The sequence below is a fragment of the Clarias gariepinus genome, chromosome 19, assembly GCF_024256425.1.
Source record: "Clarias gariepinus isolate MV-2021 ecotype Netherlands chromosome 19, CGAR_prim_01v2, whole genome shotgun sequence".
NCBI classification, from domain to species: Eukaryota; Metazoa; Chordata; class Actinopteri; order Siluriformes; family Clariidae; genus Clarias; species Clarias gariepinus.
In genome coordinates this window covers 27,007,816-27,025,152 of record NC_071118.1, presented here as the reverse complement: position 1 = coordinate 27,025,152, position 17,337 = coordinate 27,007,816, and the positions used below count along the sequence as shown (strand labels likewise).

Sequence of the window (17,337 nt, the reverse complement as noted above, 5' to 3'; positions counted from 1 at the left end):
TCAACAGGGAACCCATCCTCATCTGGGTGATAACAGATAGAAATAACATCAAGTGTGTTGTGCAGGTGAAAGTTCAATATAACAGAAGTTGTGTAGATTCAGTTCAGCAGTAGGTGCAGAGGGCAGATGGCGTCTGGATCACTGGAAGCACAGGAGCAGGATGGTAGCTCCAGCCATCATAAAGCAGAATCTAGCTGGAGCAGGTCCTTCTCAAGATGCCTTAGAAACCTCCCAGGGTTGGCCTTTGTCTACTAAAGCTGGCACAATCTCCAGATGTCTCAGGATGGGTAGAAAAATACAGAAAAGATGGAGAGAATTAGCGTAGTTGCCATTCAGGATAGGTGTACTGGAGTATGAGGTTATGGGATGAGTTACGCGTATGCCAGATTAAAGAGATGCGTTTTGAGTCTACTTTTGAATTGGGAAACCGTGTCTGCTCCCCGAACAGTGTCTGGAAGGCTATTCCAAAGCTTTGGAGCCAAATATGAAAATGCGCTGCCCCCTTTTGTAGATTTTAAAATTCTGGGAATTACCAGAAGTCCGGAGTTTTGTGATCTTAAGGGACGTGGTGGATTATAGCGTATCAAAAGACTGGTTAGGTATGAGGGAGCTAAACCATTTAAAGCCTTGTATGTAAGTAGTACTATTTTGTAATTAATTCTAAACTGAACAGGTAGCCAGTGCAGGGATGATAATATAGGTGTTATATGATCATATTTTCTGGATCTAGTGAGAACCCTGGCGGCTGCATTTTGGACTAACTGAAGCTTGTTTATTGAGGATGCAGGACAACCACCTAGTAATGCATTACAATAGTCCAGTCTGGAGGTCATGAATGCATGAACTAGCTTTTCTGCATCAGATACGGATAAGATGCTCCTAAGTTTGGCGATATTTCTAAGATGGAAAAAGGCTGTTTTTGTGATATTGGAAATATGATTTTCAAAAGACGAGTTACTGTCTAATATCACGCCCAGGTCTTTTACTGTTGAGCTAGTAGTAACAGTACATCCTTCTAAACGCAGGCTGAATTGTGAAAGCTGTTGTGTGCTGGTTTTTGGGCCGATGAGTAATATCTCTGTCTTATCTGAATTTAGTAAAAGAAAGTTATTGGTCATCCAATCTTTTATGTCCTGGACACACTCTGTTAATCTAGACAACTTGGGTATTTCATCTGGTTTTGTTGAGATGTATAATTGGGTATCATCAGCATAACAATGGAAACTAATCCCATGCCTTCTAATATTATTTAAGAAATAATAAAATCATTCTAGAACTAAAGTAAAACCAACTTAAAATTTTAAACCAAACCAAGCTGCAAAATTTCAACTAGAAAATAATAAAAAATAAAATTGATTTGAAGAAAATTATTTAATTAAAAAAAAAAAAAAAAAAATATATATATATATATATCTTTTAATGTTGCTGATTTTTTTGAAAATTATAATTGAAAAAAATCATTAACATTAAAAAATTGAAATTTAAAATGCTGCACTTAAACTAGGACAAAGTAAAAAAATCTTGAATTTTACAATAACAGCAAATAAGAATAGATACATACAAAAAATTATAAAAATATGCAAAGAAATCATTAACTTAACAAGACCAGTCTTTAGACCTTGGACACCATCAAAATAATAGCCATGATCGGACAGTCTGCTTCATGTCTGAAACACTGGCCTCTCAGGAACTCCTTTAATGGAAAAATACAACCTGGTTTGATCAACAAAAGTGCTCTATTTTTGGCATTTTTGCTCACAGCTTGCACATTACAGGAACTCAGCTGGGAGTTACTACCATTTTTTCCATACAGTCCGAACTTTGCTCCAAGCCATTTCCACATGTTTAAGCCATTATAGGAGTTCCTAGGAGGCCAGGGTTTTAAATGTAAATCGTGTCCAATCATGGCTCCAGTCACATGCACTAGTGAAACACGGAGATAAGTGCATTAGTGTAGCAGGGGGTTATATAGAGATTATAGTCAGTTATTCTGGGATTATAAACTGTTATTCTGCACAATCAAAAGTCATATTTGCTTAAAACTGCTTTAAATCCATGCATGCTTGAGAACAATAATAACTATGAATAAGAAAAATTTAAAAAACTGTTTATAAAGAGCAAACATAATGTATTATTAGCTCAAAATAAAAAGCAGACCTGGACATTTCTGTATAAATTAATTTAATTGAAAAATTTAGCGGTTTAATTTACGGACATGTGAATGTTTTTTTTATAAAAATAAAAAAAACAGTCCTTGTTTAGCTGTCTTCTTTCTATTTTTGCTGTAATTCTCTGTAAACCTCTTCTTTATATATGGCTATACTTTTATTCTTTCTAATATGCAACTCTTTATTTAAACCTTATACTGTATCTCTCCTGAGAACTCATATACATGCCAAAACACACCCAGTCTTCAGGGGGCAACGAACACATCACTACGCGCTACAGTATAACGCCCCTCAGAGATAGTAATGCTGGCAGATAGTGATCTCTAAGCTCTTTTTAGTCTTTTACATTATGGTTACAGTGCTTTGCCAGATAATGATCCAACCTGGAGGATAGAGACATTATCTTTGCTTCATGAGTATCCATCTCTTCAGCTTTTATAGGTATAGAGATGCTGAGGTACCAGATAAAGATCCAGACTTTCAGGTTCAGTGGGAAGTTAGAAGGCAGGGCGGCTAGATAGTGTTCTTAGATCTGTGTGTGTGTGTGTGAGAGAGCGGATGTACATGAACGGTACCGCGGTTCTTCACTCCTTGTGATGATTTTAAACAGAAGTGTCTAGATGCAATGCTTTACTGCTTTATCTGCCATTATGTTCACCAAGAAGTTTGTTCTTATTTTAAAATATCAGTCAAATTGGTAATAATTTATCTTCTCCAAGTGACAGCCTAATTGTTTAACCGCCCAACTGTATATTCAGTATATTCACTCCATACAACCGGTATAATAATAAAGTAATTTCACGCTTTGTTTCCTTCAATCATGTTACCAATGAAAGCTATAAAACTTTAAAAAAGAAAAAAAAAAAGGAATTACATTTATATTGAGGTGTGTTGTTCTGTTAATTACTGTAGGTCTGATATCTATAATGCTAGTTATGTGGGTTAGCATATGTACAATAATGCTAGTTCATATCTGATGCTAGTTTGTCAGTTAGCTTTGTTAACTACAGCACTAATTTATAATCTATATAGTTTATGTGGTAGTCTGCTGGTTAGTTTGTTATTACAGAGGTACAGTAAAACCCTGTTAGTTGTGTGTGTGTATGACGGTATGGTGGCTTAGTGGCTGGTACTGCCGCCTTGCACGTCCAGGGTCGAGGGTTTGATTCCCACCTAGTTTTGTGTCTTAGCATCTTTACTTTAATGCTGGCTCATACACTACTCTGTTTAATATGATGCTAAGTTATGTGTTAGCTTTGTTTACTACAGCACTAGCTTATAGACTATGATATTTACTATAATACTAATTTATGGGTTAGTATATTTACTATAATGCTAGTTTGATATAATACTAGTTTGTGGGCAAGATTTTGTACTGTAATGTTATTACTGTACATAAGTTACTCTATATACAAGACTATAATGCTAGTTTGTATGTTACTCTGTTTACATTAATGCTAGTTTGTGGGTTAGCTTTGTTTGCTACAAAATTCGTTTGCTAGTATGTATGCTACAATGCTAGCATTTTTTGCTATAATTCTAGTTTATATGCCACTCTGTTTAATTTAACGCTTTGTTTACCGTAGCTCTGGTTCATATCCTGTGTTGTTGTTGATATAATACTGGTTTGTGGTTAGATTGTTTGCTGCATACAGTATAATACATACACATATAATGCTAGTTTGTGTGTTTGACTGATAAAATACTGGTTTGTGGGCTAGGTTATTTATTGTAATGTTATTTTATAGACTACTTTAAATGCTAGTTTAATGGTTAGGTGGTTCATTGTGATGGTAGCCCATGTGCTAGCTAGTCTGTTTAACACAATACTAGTTAGTGGGCTAGTTTGTTTACATACGTACTGTGGATGTTAGTTTGATGTTAGCTTGCTAGCTGGAGTTTTTCGTACATTATTCTGTGAGTTACTGTGAGGGCATTATCTTAGGAGGAATACAGCGCAGCATTTTAATTTTAGTCTGACGGAGCGAGACTGAGAGAGACTAGTGGAGAAAATATGGAGTACTCTACAAGTGCCTCTTACACCACCTCTTGACTCAAGAATTAAGTATAATTGCATTATGCATTGTTGTGACACTTAGACCCCAGAGGGTACACTGTGTGTGTGTGTGTGTGTGTGTGTGTGTGTGAGTACTCATTCTGTTTATCTGTGTGTGTCAGCATATACATGTAATATATATATATATATATATATATATATATATATATATATATATATATATATATATATATCTTGGCATACCTTCAAACTAGAATACTTGGGTGTATATACACTTCCATATTGTAATCACACACTTGCATATTGTCCTTGCAATTATAATTATGCAGGCTGGAGTTTCAGCATGGGCTCAGCGTATCAGTTCCACAGCTGGAGAGTGTTCGTGGTCGTCTGTGCACTACCGTGTGTCTGCGCAGTCGTCTCTCTTACCTTCATGCCAGAAAGTCCACGCTACTTCCTAGAGGTAAGCTGGGAGTGTATTAGAATAATGTTCATTAAAACACTCCTGCTTGCCATTAGGGCAATATATTGGTAGCCACATTAGTTTAGTGCGATAAGTCTGATGTGTTCTTAACATTTAATTATTTTCACATAACAGTACCTTACAGTACATCAAAAAGTGTTTCTAAGTGTGTATGATTTTTTTATTTTTTTTTTATTTGTAGACTGGGAAACACGATGAGGCGTGGATGGTTCTGAAACAGGTCCATGACACCAACATGCGTGCACGAGGAGAACCAGAGAAAGTTTTTACTGTGAGTTTTATATTACATACTATAGTGTATAAATACACATTCCGGGTATTTGAGCCTTGTGGGGACCTTCCACTACTAATGCTATTTATTACTTTAGCTCATTAATTCTGTTCCCAACTTTAAACTCATCGGCCAAATTGAGATATATTGGCTTTTAAAATATAAATATAGATAATTAAATATTTTCCTATGAAAGATGTAAACACTCATTTTTTTTGTAAGGACAGGTTAATTGAGAGGACATTTGACCCTTTCCTATCATTGTGAGGACTTTATGGTCATCACAAAGAACAGAATAATACATATTACAAACTTTGATTGATTCTTTATCCTCTACCCTTTTTAAAATATCTCCTAAAAAAAATCTCTTTGTTTAGCGGTATACGCAAATTAGCCACATTACCTACTAAGAGTGCAATGAATCAACTGAATAAATGTATTCTCTGGTAAAAGTAAAAAAACAGCATAAAATTATTTGCTCAAGTTAAAGTGTATAAAGTAAAGTAATTTTAGATCCTGATAATAAATTTGCTCAATCTTCACAAAGGAACCAGGAAAAAGGGTAGACAATTAGCTTCATTCCAGGTAATAAAAAGGTAGCTGGCATGATAATAATGCTAACCACACACAGTCTAGATGAATGCTAAAGCCAGTTTTTTGTAGTGTATCTGGCAGCAAATAGACTATAGTGACATGTCCCATTCTCACTTTCACCCCCTTTAAAATTTAGTTAGGTGTTTAGATCAACTCCTTAAAAACCTGTCTAATGCTAAAACTCACCTTATAACTCTACAAATATATGATTCTAGAAAAATGTATGAAAATGTAGTGAGTATATGGTATATATTTTTCTTTTGAACAAAGTATTAAAGGAAAGAAAACCCTAATTTAAAAATCAATTTTACCTTTAAAAATTAATTATGCTTAAAAAACAACTTTGTTTTACAAGCAGTGTTTGTAAAGTTTTGTAGTTAGCAGCGTGATACTGAAAAAGCTTTAGGACATGGTCTCTGAGTCCTTGACTATTATTACAGCACAGTGGTGTTGGTGTGGTGTCTCCCCCTACAGGTGAACCGTATAAAGATCCCTAAGCAGTTGGATGAGTTTGTTGAGATGCAGTCCGAATCTGCGAACCCTGCAGCTAAAGTTCTCTTCCGAATCCGAAGTGAACTCCGCGGGGTGAGTCTGGACCTGCGTTTACACACATCTTCCTCAGCTGAACTTTCAGCAGTTTAGCTGTCAGCTTTATACAGTATTCATTCAGTCATACTAAGTAAGCAGTCTATCCTGGTCAGGGTTCCAGTAGATTAATAATTCAGTTGTTCCCAGCATCTACACTGGGAACACTGGAAGCGTGGAGATGAGAATACATGCTGAACAGCATGCTGGTTCATCTTACAGCAGCTTTAGTACAGGAATATCAAGTTTAGGTACTGTTGTGTCAATTCTGTGTGCTATGAATTAATATGAATATGTAGCTTCAATGCATATGAAATTCATTTTTGTGTGTGTGTGTGTGTTTCATAGATTTGGCTAACATTCCTTAAGTGCTGGGATTACCCTGTTAAAGACAACACAGTGAAGCTGGCCATAGTGTGGTTCTCGCTGTCTTTTGGGTAAGAAACACTTCCTGTCCCTTCCTGCTCTTACACATACAGTATGTACACATCGTTGGCTACATTGGTACATTGGTACATAAACAGTGTAAAATACGATTTCGCACTTGAAATCAAGTTTCTTATGTCATATTCACACAGATCAGCCATAACATTATGACCACATGTCTAATATTGGGTAGGTCTCCCCCTAACTGCCACCTTCGCAAGATATTGAAACTGTACTTACTGTGAGAGGCGCCAACTTGTAATGGGTTGACAACTGGGTCAGAGCAACTCCAAAAGTGGCATTGTTCTTTTGTGGGATGTTCCCAGGCTCCAAGTGTGTCCAACATACCAAAAGTGATCCACTTTGGTGACAGGGTCATAGGTGGCCAAGGCTCATTGATGCACATGGGGAGCGAAGGCTGGCCCATGTAGTCCGAACAAATAGAAGAGCTACTGTAGCACAAATTGAGGAAAAGGTTAATGCTGGTGTCAGAACACACAGGTCATTACTGTTTTAGTGGCAAAAGTAGGAAGGAACTTACTCAATATTAGGCAGGTGGTCATAATGTTATGGCTGATTGGTGTATCAATATTTGGAATTTTTACACCCAGTGCCAGTTACCGTGAGGTCATTTGAGAAGATTTAAGTTTCATTTATGTTTATAATCTTTACTGATATCCCCAAACAGTTAGCTAACATGAGCTAACCTGGCAGGGCTTCTGAGCCATATTCATTTATGTTGATAAACCTTGTTTTTAGGTAGCTAACACAAGCTAATCTGACCTGCTAATGTTAGCTATCTAGCTATGGTAACCGGGCAGGATTTATTGGGGTATTTAAAGTCCATGTCCACTTAAAGGAATGAAATTTCAGTTGGTGATATAATAAATAACTAGGTTTCATGAGGTAACTGGTTAAGTGTTTAGAATTAGTGATAGCTAGCATGATCTAACCTGACAGGATTTCTGTGTCATATTTATATATAATAATACATTTCATCGTCAGGCGGCTATAACATGCATTTTCCGGAATTTTCTTCCCGATCAATAAAGTATCTGTCTATTTATCTGTCTATCTATCTACTGTATCTATCCATCCATCCATCCAACATAATCTGACAGGATGTCTGGGTTTTACATCCAAAGTATTTACTATTAACTAACTAACCAATTATTATTATTATTATTATTATAAGGTGACCTGACAGGTTTTAGGAAAGAAGTTATAAATGTACATATAGATGATCTAACCTGACAGGATTCTAGGTCTTATTTATGTTCAGTAGGTTAAATTTAATTCCCAGGTGGCTAGCATGAGTTATTCTTACAGGATTTCTAAGATTTTATGTCATAAATGTTCAGCGTTAGCTAATGTGAGGTAACCTGACAGGATTTATGGGAGAATATAACTTTATAAATGTACATATAGTGATTTCTATTGGTAATATAAGTTAACCAGGTTTTATGAGATAACCTGGTGAATGTTCAGAAGTTATTTTCATGTATGTTGAAAATCGTCCTTATCAGATAGCTAGCATGAGCTAAACTGACCGAACTTCCAGGAATGTGTTATGTTGTGAATGTTCACCGTTAGCAATACCTAGCTAACTAGCATGACAGGTACCTGACAGGGTTTTCTAAGATAAACAAATCTGAGGGGACATTTGACAAAATCTTTCCTTTTTTTGTAGCAATTAACATATAAGAGTTGTATAATTTTTACAGGTTGCGTGTGTGTGTATATAGATTTATTAAAAAAAAAAGTCCAATGAAAATAAAATAGAAAACGTAACTTTCTCAGATACTCACACTTGCTCTCACAAACAAACAAAAACACAGTGATAGTGTGTTTGTGGCAGCGTAATGAGGTGCTGTCTTTTCGTAATTGCTGCACTAACGGTAGCTGTCGTTAATGTAGATGGGCCCAGAGGTGAAGCTGCATAAGACGGCCCAATGTCAGTGTAATTACTGTTGTCATCATAGCTATTGTGTGGATGTGCCCAGAGGCGGAGCTGCACCAGGAGGACAGATCTATCTCTAATTACCATACGACTAAAACGTTAGCTAGCTGGACTGATTTTAAATTAACCAACTTTATGCAATTCGAAAATAAATATGCAAAAACAACCACTAACTACCAAGCTTTAACTACATCAGCTACGTAGTTTAGCTGGTTATATTTACTAAACTTAGCCTACAACAAGTATTGTATTATATTAGCTAGTTAAATTAGATAACATGTATTTTATTACATAAAATATTAAAGCTAATTGTTAAATTGTCATGAAATCTTTTCCATTTCTTCTCTGTTTGCTGAAATTGTAAGGTATGATATGCTATGCCCCCGAGCATTTATCCTAGCACGAACACAGAACGTTTCCGAGGTTTTTGATCTACAGGAGCTGTAATTCTTTTGTTTTATTCTCCTTTGTCTTCCCTTGTGTGTGAGTGTGTGTTTATCCACCCACTAAAACAGGAAGAGACCAACACATCTCTCTTTCAAAATGTAAAACATGTACTAAACCTGTCAGGGAACGCTCGAGTAGGTGGACTGTAGAGGGGCATCATCATTCGTTCTCTGCTTTCTTCTCCCCACAAATCACATCCTCTCACTTTTTTGTCTCAATCCAGAAGTGCTGCTCTTTCAGGTCTTCTCTTTTTTTCCCCTAAAGTTTTTTATTATAAGGTTTTTAAATAACACCTGAAAGGGTGGTCATGAACATCAGCTAATCCTATAATTATCTATTAAAATATTTTAGTTTTAGAAAGCTCTTCCAGCTCGGAATTCCCACTCAGATGTCAACATGGACGTTTTATTCCCAGTTAGAAAGTGATAAGTACATCTTTCCACATTTGACATCAATGCAGCAATTTGATTGAGTGTGTAGATGGAATGTTCAGAAATGAAAAAGTTGTTGTGCAACAATTATGCAAAATTATTATGTTACACATGCTATGATTTTGTAGGTTGTATTGCATTCCTGAATCAACATGGGCAGAGTCAATCACAAATCTGACTGTATGACATCACAACTACACTTTGCTGTACACACTGCTTTTCATTTACGTGCCTAGCAATGTTACTCTAACTATTCAACCAGCTCACCGTGTAGCTTAAAACACCCGATACAAACACTTTGTCCACTCGTCTTCTCTTAAAATTACCCAATTTCATGTGCTGTAACATCCTCTGTATAGGTACTACGGCCTCTCAGTGTGGTTTCCTGATGTGATTAAGCACCTTCAAGCGGACGAGTACGCGTCGAGGGTGAAGATCCACAAAAACGAGCGCATTGAAGACTTCACCTTCAACTTCACGCTGGAGAACCAGGTGCACAACAATGGGTCGTTCATCAATGACAGGTAAGGAGGGCTCGTCCAGGATCCTTCATTGCAACCTCAAAACTTTTAGGATTTCAACTTGAAAAAAAAAATGCTAGACATATAGGTTCTTTGTTAAACATAGTTAGCATTTGTAAAAAAAAATACAATAATATAAATAATATGTTATAAATAAATAATATGTTAATTTTTGTGGTCATTCTGACATTGAAATTCCACTTAGAGTGTTTTTTTTTATTAGAATGTGACATTTCAACAATTTTTCCATATAATTTTTTTTTTAATAAATCTTAAATACGCATTTTGTAGTCATGAAACTTAATTGTGTTACATGACGACTAGAATACGTTTTAGATTTCTTGGCATCCTGTATAAACTATGTGAGCGGTTTAAGTCAAACCAGGACTTTTGATTGTGCAGAAAAACAGAACACAGTTATAAGAGTAAAAATTTCTTCTTCTATATAATTTTCTTCTTCTACACTAATGCACTTTCACATTTGGGCCATTAAAGAAGTTCCTGGGAGGCCAGTGTAGAAAGGCAAGTCATGACTTTCTACAGTACCTTGATGGTATCCAAGCACTAGTGAAACACTGGGATAAGTGCATTAGTGTAGCAGGGGATTAATAGAGAAATTAAAGGACTTTTAAAAAGTCAGTAATCTTACAGTAGCTTCTAGAACTATTGGTGTCCGTTATAAAAATGAACATAAAATGTATCATAGACAAGTAAGAAATAAAGTATTTTGAACCTTAAGATATACGGGCATCATATAATTTTATTTACTTATTTAAAATTACTTTAAATAGTTTATTTCTTAGTATACCTTTATTTATTTATAGATAATATAAATGATGTAAAAACACTGTTTCAAAATTAAGGCCACCAAGTTTAGAGGTTGTGTGTGTCTTTGTGTATGGGCTGTTTTACTGTTTTAAGAATCTAAGAATCTCATCCCTATCACAAAAACAACACACACACAGGGGTGGAGTAGCATGACATTACACCACAACAAAACAGGAAATTAAAAAGCCTTTATCTGTTTCTTACACTTGTCCCTTTCGACGTTTTTTTTCTAAGTGCACACGTGAATGTGTTGTAATTCATCTGGTAATTCATCCCATATCTCTCGTTTTGCCTATTTAGTCCACCGAGACTGGTGCATGGATCTTGAGGTTATATTCAACACAAGCAGGGGAAACTATGTAATGTCATGCTATCCCACCACTGTGTGTGTTCTTTTTGTGATTCTCTTAACTTGTTTAGGGAGGTGATAATGTGGGAAACTGTTGAATGCTTGATTCTGATTGGCCAGACATTGGTTCAGTGTTAAGTTCTTGTTAAGGTAAAGCATGAAACCATTAAGTAAAATGGTAAATTGTTTTGAGTCCCATTCTAAATATCTATCTGGATGGCTAGGTGCTAGTGAACAAGCTTTTTACAAACACATTTACATTAGAAGGCCTCTCTTTAAAAAAAATACAAAACTTAAATTGAGCAATTTTTAACAATGTTTTATCGCCATCAAATCAACCGTCCAAAAGAGGTCCTACCATTTTACTCTCTTTTTTTTTTTTTTTGAGGTCTTATGGATATCAAAGTTAATTTCCAGTGTCTAATTATATTGGATGTCCATTTTAATTAGAAATTTAAATTAAAAAACTTTGGTCCTCAGGTTTATTAGTATGAAGTTTAAATCGGTCACCTTTAAAGACTCCATCTTCCAAAACTGCTTCTTCGAGGACGTCACTTCGGTTGGTACTTACTTCAAGAACTGCACCATCATGGACACCTTTTTCTACAATACAGGTGTGTGATTGTGTGTGTGTGTGTGTGTGTGTATGTATGTTTTGGAATGTGCTCTTTTTAAAGCCTGAGATGTGTAGATACAAGTTGGAAAATTTGCCTTGATTTTCTCCATTTCCCACCGTTGTTGTTGTTGGTGGTGGTGGTGGTGGTGGTGGTGTACTTCAGCGACAGCTGCCAATCAGAGAGGGTGCACCGACACACATGAAGACGCCAAACATATAATTTTGAACTGTTCGGGGATGATGTAATGTGCTATCCTCCCCCTCCATGAGCACAAGCACACAGATGCCCGTGATTGGTTATTGTTACTGTGATTAACGTGGGAGTGCAGAGAGATCACGGGCAACCTGCTGTCTTTAGGCTCCTGGCTATGGATGGCTGTAGCATTAGCATTATGCTAGAAACCTTTCATTACTTAACTTAGTTGGGACAGTTGTTGCCATTTAAGTAAAATGAAGTTTGTTTTTGCCTGTATTATTTGGCATTCAGGGTAAAGAAGTGTGTTGTGATCCAAGGAAGGAAGCGACTGAATAGAAGTGTGGTTCAGGACGAAGCCATCGCAGAGTTAATCTGATTAAGATCTCAGTCACGGACAAACAGCGTTCAGCAGGACACAAGCTCTCCTATATTTGAAATATTGTCTTGTGGGAAACACCAGCAATATATCTTGAACAGTGTATTTCCTGAAATAATAGAGGTTGTCGGTTTGATGGATTTGCTGCCAATGGAAACCAAAGAAAGTAATATTGTTTTGGACAGTGTGTACATAGTAAAGAATATTTAATCTCTCCGTGGAGGAAAGGATGCAGATTAACTACTGAAACCATGACTCCATGTGTTGCTCGGAACAAGTTGTCGGCTGTTTTTTAACTCATCCTTTAATGCTTTTATTAAAAAATGAGGACGCTAAAAACGCTGCAAGTTAACATACTGTCTGTAGTGTGTTTATATGTCCCATGCTTGGTTAAATGGAGGGGTGCTGTTTGTAAAAAAGCAAAAGATGACGGAAATCACTGGACGGGAAAGAACCATCTACACCAACATGAATAGTGTCAATGGATCATAAATAAAAATAAAGTAAATCGTTAACTGGGCAGGATGGTGGTCGCCCTGCACCTCCAGGGCCCGGGATCGACTTCCGGCCAGGTTCGATTCCCGTCTCTGTGTGCATGGAGTTTGCATTTCGTTCCCGTGCTTGGTGGGTTTCCTCCGGGTACTCTGGTTTCCTCCCACATAAGGAGACTAATCGCAAGTTCTCGTACACAGATATCGACGACTCTAAGTTTATCGGCTCGTCGTTGATCAACAGCACATTTACCCAAAACAAGACGGGATGCCAGGTCACATTCGATGACGACTACAGTGCCTACTGGGTGTACTTCATCAACTTCCTAGGGACTCTGGCTGTGTTACCAGGCAACATAGTCTCCGCCCTCCTGATGGACAAAGTCGGGCGGTTGAGCATGCTGGGTAAGTCGTTCCATCCTATCGACCGCGCACGCATACCGAAGCATACTCAGAGGGCTATTTAAGGTCAATTAAGCAGTACAGTATTTGAGCTGATCGATTTCCTGGGTTTTAACGTCATTGTTTCCTGCCTGGTTTTGTTTAGGAGGCTCGATGGTTCTGTCAGGGATCAGTTGCTTCTTCCTGTGGTTCGGTACCAGCGAGTCGATGATGATCGCCATGCTCTGCCTCTATAACGGCCTCAGCATATCCGCATGGAACTCTCTGGATGTAGTCACAGCTGAGCTGTATCCCACAGACAGGAGGTACACACATACACACACACACCAGAGTACAGCTTAATCTGCGGGGGTACAGTGTTTGCATTTCAGTATGGCACACTGACGAAAGAGAGAGAGACACATTAGGAATAACATTCACTTCTGACCAGAAGTTAAAGCTGGAGTAAACGATAGCAAAAACTTTTTCTCAAATTCAGCAGAGATCTTCTCACGCTCCACTAGCTGCCAAAAGAAGACATAAATCTGCAGTTCATACACATCCTTGGATCTGTAAAAGGGAAATAAATGAAGTGGTGCAGGCTGCTCCTCAAAACACTGTGACAACTAATCAGCAGCAGGGGGCGTGTTTGTGCATGAAGAGGTTTTATATTAATACAGGTCAGCTAGCACAGTCATCATTATCGCTAAAGGGGAGGTGTATATGTTGTGCTGTTGAAGTCAAATATTAACAATCTTTCTCCAGGATTGCTGACTCTTCCTTCAATTCTTAAAAAAAAAGAAAGAAATCACCGGATAGCATTTTATTCTTGTTATTAATAAAAGCCTGTGACCTGTGTGATCGATTATTTTCAATCCATGAACTCTTTTCCGATAAATATAAAAAGGTAAATAGATCTTTATAATTGTATAAAATTTTTTATGTGTGTGTGTGTGTGTGTGTGTGCGTGTTTGTGTTACAGGGGTACCGGATTTGGGTTCTGCAACGCCATGTGTAAGCTGGCGGCCGTGTTGGGGAACCTGATCTTCGGCTCGTTGGTGGGCATTACTATAGCCATTCCCATCCTCCTGGCATCCTGTGTCCTGGTTGCCGGTGGCCTCGTGGGACTCCGGCTCCCTGACACGCGTGACAACGTCCTCATGTGACCTCTGACCTCTGACCGCTCCCCTCCAACCAGAGAGGTGCCACGGAAACGGGACGGACACTCCGGGCTGGAGCAGCTGCAACAGGCCGCAACGTCGTCTGATCATTTATTGAGTTGTACGCTCAGTATTATTGTAGTTTATTTATTTATTTGTTTGTTTGTTCATTTAAAGCTGCAGTATGTAACATTTGCAGACCTCTCTGGTGAATATATTTTACCAAATTTACATTTGAGAACGTTTTGATGACCCTGGGGCAATTCTCTGATAGCAGCTGAACATTCTTCGTGCCTAATGTTTTGGCGTCGATTTGCGATGATGTATAAATCTAATAATAATAATAATAATAATAATAGTAATAATGAATAAGTAAATCTCAGAGGGAAGCACAACCCGAACGCATGGACCTTCCTAAATTGCATCCATTTCTTTTTCCTCTCTAGGCCCAATAGTACTTACTATTTCTTTAACTTTGTTTAGAGCGAAATGTTACTTACTGCAGCTTTAAGCTCAAGTCATATTTATGGCTATTTTATTGATGTAAAAAAAAGCCCAATCTTGACCAAAATTTTGCAAAACATACAGAATGCCTTAGCTGAGCTATCCTAAATCTTACAGTGCCAAAAGGAGACACTAAGTCATCTGATGAAAATATTAGCCCAGTCAAGTTTATAACAGAGATCTGTGATTTCATTATTATATTTTTTTATTTAACTCTGTCAAATCTATTATAATTATTATTATTATTATTATGGACGATGTTAAAGCCTTCACACCCGAGTCGATCCAAGGCCACAGAAGAAAAAAAAAAAAAAACAGCAGCTACTCCTATTAGCGTCAGCAGAATCGCATCTGATCTCTGCTAGAACCTCGCAGAAAAGAACCTCTCTCTTTTTCTATTTGTCTTTATTTAAAAGCAGAAGACGTTTTAAAGCAGCGATAAGGCTTTCGCCTTTGCTCTCGTTTTTGTCTTTGTGAGCCGTGTGGTTAATCTACGTACGCTTATTTGCAAGGGCTTTGCTTCGTAGTACTTGTTGTTTCATTTCTCTTCGGTGTGTCCATCTATCTGTGTGTTTTCTCCTCTAATCCGAGTCTGCATGTGTGTCCGAGCGCGTGTACGTCCGACGGCCCTTGCGACGCTGCTATGCTGTAGTGTTTCTCAGTCGTGCTGCTCTGCGTTCAGTCTCCTCTAATCACGGAATGGCCTTCTTTCTCGACACCGTGCCTCTTTCCCCTCAATTATTTCATCCGTGCTTTTCTCGATGCCTGCTGCACGTCAGTGTTTCATCCCGCTGTCCTGTGTGTGAATCTCCTACCTGCCCTACAACCTTTAAAGAACTCAACTGCGGTCAGACTAAACGTGACAGACAGCCGTGTAACAGGTGCTCGGGTCAAAATGAGTAGCAGGTCACTCGATCTGGAAGACTCTGTCCGGCCAGTGTGATGCGGATGTGAAGCCATTTTCTGCACTGCAGTTCCAGGAACCTTTTACATTTACTGTGTTACAGAGATACCTTCTGACAGAGCAGGACCTATGACATGGAGGTTTTTGTAATGATGTCAGGTGCAGGTGTAAATTCTGTAAACTTTACAGAATTTATATTAAAAAAAAACAACAGACAGTCCTTATGGAAATATTATATATTTAAAATGTTTATTACAAGTTACTTTACAGCAGAGGTGGGAAACGTAAAAAAAAAAATCTTGTAGTTGAGTAAAAGTAGAAGTCTACTTTATAACTACTTGTTTAGCTTTTGAGTCCTAAGTACAGAAGGACTCACCTTCGAATTTACTGAAGTATTAAAAAGTACAGGGCTTGCATTAGTTTACAGTAGCCTTTACCATAGTGAAAAATCTCTCTATCTGCTTCCCGATTGTGCTGTTTCTGGTTTGTGAAACTATACGATATTTGGCGTGTCTTGAAGGAAAGACAAGTCACGCAGTTACATATATTAGTCAGCAGGTGGCAGAATTCCTGCTTCAAATACTACACACCGCTGTCATGACGTACTACGGCATGCTGAAAGGCAGTTAAGTAAAAGTACAGATATTTGCTGTACTTTCGAACGGAGTAAGAGTAAAAAGTGGCTTCTAATAAAACTACTGGAGTAAAGTAAAATATATATTAAATAAATGTACCCAGTTACCGCCCACTTCTGCTTTAAAGACATTTGAAACATCAGTTTTACACTTACAACCGATTCTATTGTATTTTTTCATTCACTGATTGGGAGATACACATGAGAGAACCCTTAAAAATAAACAAAAAAAGATCAAACATAGCTCATAACTTTCATCTTCTTTCTTTCAGAGCTAACAGAAAAAAGTCACATATCAACTTCTTTTAGTGCAGAATTTCCACTCAAGTAAAACATGTGCTTAGATACAAAATAAATAATTATGGTTTATTAATGATTAAATAATGTTAGGTTTATGTTTAACTCATTTAATTGAATTAAATATATTTACAAACTTAATTTATTGTAGTAAAACAGACATTATAAATAAATATAAAAAAGGCCATAATCATGTTTAGGTTAATTCCGCACCAGGATTCAAACTTGTGCATTACCATACAGTAATAACTAAAACAATTTTTTTTAAAAAGACCCTATAGTAAGCAATTATTTAACAAATGACTGTAGTTAGCATAGTACGGTTGAATATTTAGAAATAAGGTTCAGGTTATATTTTGCTTGTCCACCTAATAGTAGATATAACATACTTTATGTAGGTATATTAATATTTATTTTAGAACCTAAAAGTATTACATTTATTAATATTTACTTTATACTGTTATTTGTAACCTACATTTTTGAAGGAACTAAATTGAACGCACTACATTCACATGTGGTTATTAAACCACACCTATTATGCAAACTTCACTTTTGATGGATTTTGGATATTTACACGGGTCTCCAGCCGAACAAAAACACTCTCACACTCGTTCTCCATACTGCTTATCCTGCACAGGGGCATTGGAGGCCTGGCTCCTATCTATCTCAGTGGACTCAGGGCACGAGGTCCGGGGTG

At 37.2% G+C, this 17,337-nt stretch overlaps 1 protein-coding gene across 1 annotated transcript in view; it reads left to right on the top strand.

The window, feature by feature from the left end:
* LOC128507156 (synaptic vesicle glycoprotein 2C) overlaps window positions 1-16,870 on the top strand; it is a 43,401-nt gene extending 26,531 nt beyond the window's left edge. Inside the window, exons 5-13 of the mRNA XM_053477827.1 lie at window positions 4,515-4,648; window positions 4,851-4,940; window positions 6,009-6,119; window positions 6,468-6,556; window positions 9,743-9,907; window positions 11,562-11,695; window positions 12,962-13,165; window positions 13,308-13,467; window positions 14,124-16,870. Of these exons, the coding sequence (XP_053333802.1) occupies window positions 4,515-4,648; window positions 4,851-4,940; window positions 6,009-6,119; window positions 6,468-6,556; window positions 9,743-9,907; window positions 11,562-11,695; window positions 12,962-13,165; window positions 13,308-13,467; window positions 14,124-14,307 (1,271 nt within the window). The 3' untranslated portion in view covers window positions 14,308-16,870. The remainder of the gene's footprint in view (window positions 1-4,514; window positions 4,649-4,850; window positions 4,941-6,008; window positions 6,120-6,467; window positions 6,557-9,742; window positions 9,908-11,561; window positions 11,696-12,961; window positions 13,166-13,307; window positions 13,468-14,123) is intronic.
* Window positions 16,871-17,337: the final 467 nt, after the last annotated feature.